Source organism: Pocillopora verrucosa, chromosome 1 (genome assembly GCF_036669915.1).
Source record: "Pocillopora verrucosa isolate sample1 chromosome 1, ASM3666991v2, whole genome shotgun sequence".
In the NCBI taxonomy this organism is placed as follows: domain Eukaryota; kingdom Metazoa; phylum Cnidaria; class Anthozoa; order Scleractinia; family Pocilloporidae; genus Pocillopora; species Pocillopora verrucosa.
Genome location: NC_089312.1, coordinates 22,624,026 through 22,634,449, shown reverse-complemented (window position 1 = coordinate 22,634,449; position 10,424 = coordinate 22,624,026). Strand labels below are relative to the sequence as shown.

General features: G+C 38.7%; 1 protein-coding gene across 2 annotated transcripts; it reads right to left on the bottom strand.

The window, feature by feature from the left end:
- Positions 1–402: 402 nt before the first annotated feature.
- Positions 403–9,767, bottom strand: LOC131770895 (copine-1). Of its 2 annotated transcripts, none has more exons than XM_059086615.2 (9): positions 9,448–9,767; positions 8,132–8,417; positions 5,892–6,298; positions 4,622–4,768; positions 3,749–3,977; positions 2,671–2,841; positions 1,873–2,133; positions 1,532–1,657; positions 403–1,035 (listed from the first exon to the last, which is right to left on the bottom strand). In XM_059086615.2, the coding sequence occupies exons 2-9, from the start codon at positions 8,414–8,416 to the stop codon at positions 790–792; spliced, it is 1,872 nt and encodes a 623-aa protein (XP_058942598.2). In that variant the 5' UTR covers position 8,417; positions 9,448–9,767; the 3' UTR covers positions 403–789. The 2 variants fall into 2 exon arrangements, with proteins under 2 accessions (XP_058942598.2, XP_066028448.1); XM_066172351.1 differs by lacking the exon at positions 9,448–9,767 and adding an exon at positions 8,620–8,653.
- Between the last annotated feature and the right edge of the window lie 657 nt (positions 9,768–10,424).

Below are 10,424 nucleotides of genomic sequence, written 5' to 3'. Positions count from 1 at the left end.
ATCTTAAAACAATCGTAGTAACACAGTTTTTCAGCAAGTTTTGAACTTTTTTTACCAGAAGTCAATTGATATTCAAGTACGTATGGAATTACCAGTAGACGTTATAAAACTTTGTTATTGTTGTTGTTGTTGTTTTTTTTAACCTAAAGTTTTAGTGAGTAAAGTGCGGCACGCTATTGTTTTTATTTTGATGATGACGACGATGCTATTACCGTCACTTTTCCTTTAGGTGTCAAAAGCAGCTGGCTCCGGCTGTGCGAAGGATGGATAACGCTATTCACCTGATAAATCTCCATCTATCTAGTACGTTTTAATAACTCTTATCCGCTGGATGGCTGTTTATTCGTTGGATAGCGCTATCCTCCCTTTGAACAACTCGCCCCAAGTCTGATCTCGTTCCGCAGTGAAAGTAACTGATAATTCATTTAAAATTTAGTATATCAGGCTATTGCGAATTAAATTAATAAATAAATTAAATTTTATTGCTTTTAAATCGACTTTAAAAATAAAAGATAATTTTTTTTGCACAAGAAATTTCTAAAAAACAGAAGATGAAAACCTATTAATTGGATTAAATTAAAGCAAGAACAATGATTGAAAAATGAAAAGAGCCTTGAATAGAGCGGATCTGGCCTTTTGACAGAGTAGAGTACCACGAAAAGGAAATGATCACTTAACAACGCCATGAACAAAGATCGTGAAGGAAATCAAGGTTTTAAGCGTGTCTTATTAAACGTCTTCAGTTCTTCAGGGGCATCTTTGAAAAGCCTTTAAGATCGTCAAAATTTACTACAGTGAGAGCATGTTGAATGGGTCGCGGTCAATCACAGAGCCACAAGTCGGACATCTGGCAGCGATGTGTGATGAAATCTTACGCACGCGTGGTGAGGAAGGTCTTGATGACGCGTCGGATAAATTATTACAGTCGTCAAATGGTTCCATAACGTTCATTTTCGTTGGAAGGTTGGGAGCTATCCCTTTGGACTTGAAAAATGTTACAATTTGTTGTGAAATGTTTGCAAATACATCTCGCGCCTGAAAAACGAAATTCAGAGACGATATCAAAAGCAAAAAATGATTTTTCTTGATAAACCCATCATAATAGAGATAAAATCACTGGAACTGATTTTTCAAATAATTTTCTTCCCCTTACTCGAAATTTACGCACACTTAATGCGCACTTAATTTTTACCTTCATGTCCTTCAAAGTTGGCGTTTCGATTCATCTTTGCTTTTTACTTTAACATCTTGAACCAAAGTGACGTTTACGAAAGACTGCACCTCTTTAATTGTAGACAACTGTTTTCCGTTTAAGTTAGATCAAATAAGAACTCGAGCAGCCTTTTGAAACATCAGACCAACCAGAGCTAATGATTTCTTTTCATTACTCTCTTATCTTCAGACTCTTTCTAAGCAATCCATTACTTGATTTTTGATGTCGCTCTCTTTACCTTAGACACTCACTTTTTCGATATAGCTATAGTGCGTTGTGCTAAAACATCGCAAACCCTTCAAATGAAAGAGGTCTTACCATTGAATCATTGACTCCTGGATTTGCAGCGTGTCTTCTTAGAGACAAAAAGTCCGTGTTTATGCGACTCGCTGTCTTTCCTCCTTTAGATCTTAGCTGTCTTCTATTTCTTGAAAAAAGTTCATTCTAATGATAAAAGGAAGAATATAGAAGAGTCATCAACAGTAAAGACAAACTTCCAACCATACTTCTCATTGACCTCATTCTGAACGCCTTCTTTTTGCTCTCTTTAGCAGTTCATCTCTTTGAATGAAGCTAGTCACACTCCTATAAGCAGTATTCAAAATTTTTCCCAAGAAAACTCTTACAAGATGAAAGAATAATCTGGTAGAAATTCTTACCATTAATCTAAAGTCTGCGGGCCCAACGCCTACAACAACTATAGAGAGAGGCGAGCGTTCCACATCAACTAACACGTCTATCAAATGGTCTACGTCATTGACGATGCCGTCAACAATAACAAGTCCTATTGTGTAATGCTGAGAACACTGGGATACTTCTTTCTCGGCGTATGCCGCTATCCCTTGGATGATGGGCGCAAGATGGGTGGGTCCGCCCAACTTGACGTCTTCCAGTCTTTTCCAGTAGGCGTCAACAACAGCCTGACACAAGGAAGAGAGATAACTCCGTGATTAATGTGTATGTTGATATTGGCACAGGTACAATCTGAAATCCTATCTGGCTGACTGACTGGTTGGATGACTGAGCTGATAAGCTAAATGATTCTCTCACTGACACATTTATTGACTGACGTTTTGGGCGAGGGAATGACTGACTGTTGACTGGCTGATCAGTCAGTGACCAATTGACTGACTCACTCACCTTCCTGGTTACCGGTAAACTGACTGGCCGCCTTGACTGCACTGATTGATTGGCTGACTGATTGACTGGCGGACTCAATGACTGACTGATGGCTGACTGAATGAATGACTGATGGTCTGACCGTCCGACTGCCAGATTGACTAAGTGAACGACAGAGTAACTGACTGACTAGACATCACACACGAATTAAGGAGTAAATTAACTGAAAGACTGATGGACGGACGTAATGACTGAGTAATTAACTAGCTGACTGACTGAATGAATGAGGCTGTAACGAGTATGATGAGAAACCGAACAGTAAAAATTCATATTAGTACCTCTACATTCTCCAGCTCAGGTTTTCCTGTTTCACTATCAAGAGCAAACATATAAGGTAGTGCTCCTGTTGAGCAGGCCTGGGCTCCAAATCCATACGCTGCAATTTTCTTATCTTTCTCGAAGCTTGATAAAACCTTCCCTATTGACTTCAAGGTCTGAGAATACTCATTCTAAATGAAACACAGATTGAAATCTTATGTCATTACGAAATATTTATTGATCCATCCTCATTTGGGCAAAGGTCCCCACCCTTAGTCAGTGGAGACGAGCGAAAAAGAGGGCAAGAGACTGGCTTGCGTGGCTGGCGGGTTTGTGCGCACTAAAGCAATAATGAGCAGCTAACGCACGTGAGACTTGGGACAGAAGAAAGATTTATAAAGACTGCCAGTGGTTTCTCTCCTCTCCTGCTCTAGCCACTTTTCACTTAGGGCACACAAAACTGTAAGTCTGATTCAAAAGAGCCACACAGGCTAACGATAGACACTCAGTGGTAGTGTGCCATTTTTTACTCGTAAGAGAACCCGGAGAAGTTTTTCTCTAAGGTATGGGCGGCAAAGAAACCATGGAAAAGTACCACAGAGTACTTTTACACAGCACAGAGTGGCTTTATTATGGGAATCTTTGGAGCCACAGCAGGGACTGATTACTCATTTAAAAAATATCCGGGATAAGTAATTAAAGCAATAGCTAAGTGGAATAGGAAGGCAAAGGGCACATTTCAATCACTATCAGGAAAAAAAGTGATTACGCACGATAGCAACAACAACGTGGCATGTTCTTAAGATTCAAGTATAGGACTTCCTTCTTGGGAAATCATGTCTATTCTCTCGATCATGGAAAAAGATGTTTGATAAGATTCGGTAAATATCGAGAACTCTCACTTTCTCGGCAAGAAAGACATAAACACTGTATGCATGTTGCATAAACCCAAAGTGACATTATTTTGATAGGAAGACAAACAATACCATTCGTAACACTTTACGTTCTGTTCGTCACCAAAAAAAAGCATCTACCTTTGATGCACAATCCTTAACTTAGGAGTTACTATGAATCCCCTTACAAGCGTCATCTTCTCACCTTCTCCTCGTCCATCGTATGCAGGGAATCCTGGGTCAAAGGCGGACCGTTGGAAATGGTGAAATCAATGGCGCATACCATTCTGATGACGCAATTTCCTCTGACGTAATCAATAAGACTAAATTGTTTATCCACGTAGCAGTGTAGAATACGAAGAATCCCAGAGTTTGAATAGCGTTTATTTTTAATCTGCTTCTTTGGATTCACTATATCCACTTGTTTGACTGCTCTGTGGAGAGAACCAAATAATGGAAATGTCAATTTTAATGATGTTAACCCTTGCGGGGAAGACGCGCGTGGAGTCGCGTTCTTTACGCGCGTAGTTCCTCTTGTAACGCTCCTCAGCAATATCAACAAAAATCAAACTGAAATAGTTTTCTTAGAGGATAAACGATTGCGTTATCATTTCTTGAATACAGCTTTATCTCCACATATTGCTAATAAGTCCTTTACGCTGAAAAAATTCCACATAACCTTAACAACCGGTACCTTTTGAAGCAAAACTTAGTTTGTGCACTAATTTGACATAAGCTTCAATTTTTGTTACGGGATACTTGTTCTAAACACTGTTTGTTTACTGAAACTAACTGACATATGTTTATGAAATACTGCGAAGATAAACTATCCCGAGGAGAGAGCAACTGTCAACGATCTCAAACCAGAGTCAACGATTGCATAAGTAACCCATAAGTCTGTCGTATCTCTACCCTTGACCGAGTGAAGCTTCTTTGAAGCTGAGAGAGGGTAGAAGTGCTATTGGTGGTGGGGGACAGTGTTAGTTCAGCTAAGGAGTGGGTTTACCAGCCAGGTATTGAGCACTTACTTTTGTATTTTGTTTTTCTTTTAACATTCGCACATTATTTCATACCCTACCTCTTAAGAAGTAAATTCAATGGTAACTTGGCTTCCCCCACCAGGGTGTGGTTACCAGTGTTAGAGAAATGCCAACACGTTAGCACAAGCTGTCCATCAATGTTTTCATTACACAACTTCTGTAAACTAATATCCAACGGCGCCCACCTGAAAAAAATAGTGGTCAATACTGATCATGTGCACGTAGAGAGTAAACCAGAGTAGACGTTAAGAAAGTTTCTTGGGCGCAAAAGAAAATTTGAAACAACAACGAAGTGATTAACAATGTCGTGATAAACGCCTACAATAATTTGTCTCTTAATTACCAAGTTACCCGTCCATCTACAATGAATTTCAACGGTAGGATTGATGCTTTTTAGATTAAGTTATAACAAAAAAAAACCTCGCTGCAGAATGTTGTTAGTAACCCAATAACAGCGCCCTTTTTCACACTTCAGATTGCTGTTTAACTCTTCTAAAATAACCGCGAAAGCGGAGAAGCCGGGTCCTATTAACACGACCCCCCCCCCCCCCCCAGCCCTTAGCAGGTAACCCTTGTCGTAACCCAGGCCGACATATGGATTAATTCTCGCCCAAACGCTAACTTGGGTCAGTACTTTTACTCGCACAACCATGCTTGCTACATCTTTTGTTTTGTTTTCGTTTTTAATTTTTTCTGTTTTGTTTTATGTTTTCACTTCACCATTCCGTTTTTAGCTAGATTTCTTCACCACCTTACAAGCCATTATCATTGGTTTTCATCGTCAGAGAGACCGACCTGGTTCAGTCTCTAGGTAAACAAACTGCATGTGCACCAGATTATGACCAACCACACTTGTTTAAAGTGTTCATATTTGGCTCTCTTTGCGGCGATTCCGAGCTACGAAATAAGCCCGGGCTTCCATAAAAAGGCCATTAGTGTGGCCACCTTTATATCAGTTTTCTAAGATAATTTTGTCTTTACTTGAAGAATGAAGATCACAGCTCTGGGCCTCACTTCCCACCCATAGAGAAACGCCACTTATCTTTGATGGTGGATTTTCTTTGTAATTGCCATACACGAGGTCGGGTAGCACAAATGATTCTCGTTTAGCAGACGAAGGTTTCATAACTTAGCATAGAGCAACTAGGAGTATACTCTCTGCTCCTGGAATGAAGTTCATCGCTCATACCCAGCCCCCAATCAGCTTTCGGGTTCCTTCGACAATGAGTGAGCTTTGGGTCAACGATGCAAGTACGCAGGAAGGAATGAGATGAATTCACGAAAAAAATGCACCATGAATCTACTTACTTGGGACACGCTGTCCTTGTAACCACTTCAGATCTATAAACTGGGTGATGATGATTACTCCTTGGAAGAAGTCGATTAACCTCAAAAAACGAATCACATTTTCCTAAAAGGCCTTTCTTCTCCAGATTTGTGGCGCCAAAATGAAGTCTAACATTTGTTTTATCATCTCTCACATCGTCCACGTAAATGTGAATATAACCACGTGACTTGACGTCTCCTGGCACTCTCAGTGTTCTTATCAACGTACCACAACTTGATTCTAACAATGTGTCGAGCTCGATTTCAATCGAGCCCACAAAATCGTGTTTACGGAGATCTTTGGATGTAAAGTTGGCCAAGTCGAACACTGAAAACCTTAACCTTGGATAAACCGTAGAATTGGCCTCAATGATAAATGTTTCTACAAACTACAAGAAAAATAGAGATAATAATAAAACATGCTACAAATGAGATAAAAAATACAATCTTCGAAGATCTTGCGATCAATTAATAAAGATACAAAACTTGAAACAAAAGAAATATAATAAATAAAACGTCATTTATTGTTATCTCTTCATGCAAACGGTTTTCAGGTGAAAGAACATCGTTTTTTAAGACTTAGTTCGGTTTGTCCAATTTCACGTTCTTTGATCTCGTCCGTTATTTGTATTTTTTTTTTGGTTTTTGTTTTTGTTTTTTTTTGTTTTTACACTCCTGACGGTGGAAGAGGACAGATCTCGGCCGGATTATTGTGGTATTGAGATTGAAGTACACCCGTTTAAAACTTTAGAGAGCAATATCCAAGAAAGGGGGGGACAAAGGAATGATAGAGGGTATACGTATTGGCAAAACGGAGTGAATTCGTATCCGCAAGTTTTCTTAATAGTCAAATTATCGAGTCAATTTTGTTTGACAAGATTTCCCCTTAAAAGTTGTGTTTGGTGGTGAGGATAAAAACTGCTTTAGCCTGTCAAACTCCCGTGTTCAGTAAAAAATTGTCGCAGACGAAATTTGCTTGCTTGAATGACTTGAAAAAATAAGTCGACAAGGAAACTTAAACGGAAAAATCTTCTCCAGCAAATCAGTTTCTTGGCAAGTGTATTAGACTTGAATTTTTCCTTTAAGAGTGAAGTTTCCAAGGAAATGTTGCTTATTTGAATACGGCTTTACATTGTCGGAGAGTTTACTAATGTCGAACGATATGGATGACAGAGCGGAAACAACTATTGGTGGGTTTTCTCTAGAACGGAACGAAAGATATTTTGCCCAGCTTACCATTATTTAACAGTTAAAATAATGACTTAGATTTAGAGAGAACATCGTAGATATGTAAAATAAACCTAAAAAACTCGGAACCTAAATGCAAGTCATGGTCTGCCAACAGTTTGGACAAAGCAACTTATAATTACCTCCACCTGAGAGCTATTTACATAATACAGTATACATTAATAACTTCGAAATGAAGACCTCAAAATATGGCTTCAAAGGGAGGATTATCCTCTCCCAATCGCATGCATTGATGAAAATCTAAGAGCGCCGACAGTTTAACATTCAAAATGAAAGGATTCCTACTCTTGGCGGTGTTTAATCCTGAGTGGAGAGCGATAGGTATCAAATAAACGCGTTTAACTGCGTAAAAAGTAATGAATAAAAGAGAATTTAAACTACATGACTACATCTCACAGTTCGCTTTTCTTTTTGCGTTATTTTTTAAAAATTAAAAAAGTACATTTTGGCGATCAAAAGGAGCAGAGTTTTTAATTAACTAGAGGGATAAAGGTGAGTTCTTTTGATATTCAGTAATCATCTTTTCTTGAGAGCCGATCTACGCTAATTAACTGGATGATAAATCTCACATTTTTCTTGGAAAACCACTGCGACCGCATAATAACTGTAGAAGGTTAACTTGCTCGAAAATTCATATCGTTATTCGATGTGATCGGGATGAAAATAACAAACATCTAAAAATGAATATGATGACGAAAAAAAAAACTGTTTCTTATCATGCGCGCAAGGGGCTTTTTTGTTTTCGCTTCTTATATAAATATATTGGTGGCAGGTTCTTTTTCTTTTTTGATGTCTTATTCAACCTCTCACTAACTTAGCATGTTATTCAGTCACTTATCGCCCCCTTAAGACAAAATAGAAGCATAAAGGTAAATAAAAGTCAAACAGATTTTTTTCTTCTTCGCCCTGAGCATGCTAACGAAGTGCTGCAAATTGATAACTCGATAATTAATATCATATTGCGGACCGTATACCTTTGGATGAGACATGTTTGGTATGGATTCTGTCCGTCCGTATTCCATCCATTGCCCGAGTCTTTTCGCATACAGCACACACATGGGGTCTGTTCTCGAGAAGGTGTCCAGTTGTACGAGGTCTGTACACTCAATAAATAACTCCACTTTGCGCTTGTTTTGAAAAGCGTTCGTCTGCAGCGTAACGTGGCCATTCTGTACAAGTTTGGATTGTAAACTGCTACGGATATTATCTTCAGAAGCGATTTTGTTCCTAAAGGACGGCATTGCTTTTCTCTCCGCCATTCTGTAAAAGAAAGAGTTTCTATCACCATAAGTCTTGATAGGAAGACCGCTTAACTTTTTTGCAAATTAGATCCAAAATCTAACAACTGAAAAAGCAGACACTAAACACTGAGTCATCGATCGTCAATGTTGGCCTTTGAATCATAATTTTGGAAATATATTCAAAGAGCTTTTAGATAACAGTCGTTAATGTGATATCTTACCTGTTGGAGGTACCTGCTAGCAATTTGACTAGCCTCCGCGTTATTCAGCCAGAACAAATGAATCAACAATTTCCTCCAAATTTTTTTAAATGTCAGTACGGACTCCAAACTGATTAATTGATCTCTTGTTGAGTCAAACTCTCTTTGAAATGAATCTCCGGCCTTCAACTCGAAAAACAATAAAATGTCAATTCGTTGACTTCAGTTTCTGTTCATTTTAAAGTCGCAAAATAAATAAATTTACTTTTTCTTTCACCGCAATGCAAATGGTCTTTGTTCACCATTTTTTTTTTCATGCTTCATGACTTTGTCGCCGTCATAATAAACTCTTGGCGAAAGTAATTATTTGATAAGAAAAAGGAAAACAATGAACAATTTTAACTCGAGCAACTTAAACCTCATTGGTTCTCATTGTTTGTTACACGGCCTAAAATCAATCGTACAAAATGCAAATTTCGATGAAACTTTCCTACGAGGTATTGATCATTAGCACCTCGCATGAATCGAGATTACCCTTCAGTCTGTGTAAATAAATCACGACACATCACTCTGTCTTCCCTCCTCTTGTGAATTATCAACGGTTCAAAAGACTGTGAGGTATGCTTGCTAGTCTTCTACTTATTACCAAACATCCCGAAGAATATAATGTTAACTTAGCATTTTCCACAGTGAGGGCTTCTTCAAAGCACCCGAGAAATCAAGAAATGATGAAATTGCAGTCGTTTTTGTCGTATTTTAGCGTCAACCAAGCTAAGTTCGATGGCCCTCTAACTTATGACAACAGTTCGAATGACTGAAACTCGGCGTGTTTAAAGGAAAAACACCTACCCCTGTTAGAAAATTAGAGCAAGGAACTCATCTTCTTTCCAATTCCAGTTCATGGCCGATAAATGTCAAAATGAACCCGCTAACCTCTGCTCTGCTGTCTTCACATGACGCTCTTTCCAATTGTGCTTTGGTGTTGCGTGACAAACACTGCGGTCGTTAAGGACATAATTATGTCCCAAAGTTCATTACGTGACGTACTTGTTGATGTCCCAGAGGCCTTGAATGTCGGTTTCCTGATTGAAACGTTTCAGCGAGTTTATCACGATCAGTTCCTTAATGACTGTGTTGTCCAACTTCGATCAGTGGACGTGTTTGTTAGTGTATTGACTTTGCCATGGACCTACACTTTAAGTCCGTGTGATGGTTTTGGCAGTCAAAGATGCAGGATCATTTGATCGGCAGCATTAAGTACGTTGTTGTTCATATGTGATATTCTTGTGGACATTTGTTCGTTATTGTTCTGACAACAAATATTTAATCCCCTGAGTTAAGTTGGCCGGCATAACCATTCATGCTTCAAATAGTGAATAAATTAACGTGTACCGTAAAGTTCGCGGTCACTCGATCAAAGATACTCAGAGTAAGAATCGATCATAGTCGATCAGTCAGTCAGAGTCAGGATGGTTTAAGAGGGAAGCGAATTTTTTGTATCAGAGACCAGAGATTAAAAAAAGGACTGGTCGAGTGTCCTCGGTACATTTTATTTGAATGTGGAATGTTGTTGAATGTTTTCTAGCTGTTTAAATATTGGAAAAAACAACTATTTTAGGTCACAAGAACTTTACAGTACACATAGGTCCCAGGCGCACTAGGCTGACAAAATTTGTTTTGATCCACCAAGAATCTCGGCAAATCTGTCGCCGCTAAATTTTCAATTTGTCAATCGTGGGCGCAGTGAAAAACAGCAAAATATTTTTTTACTACCAAGTGCCAATCACATGGATATATAAATTGAGCAGTACTTTAGACCTAGAGAT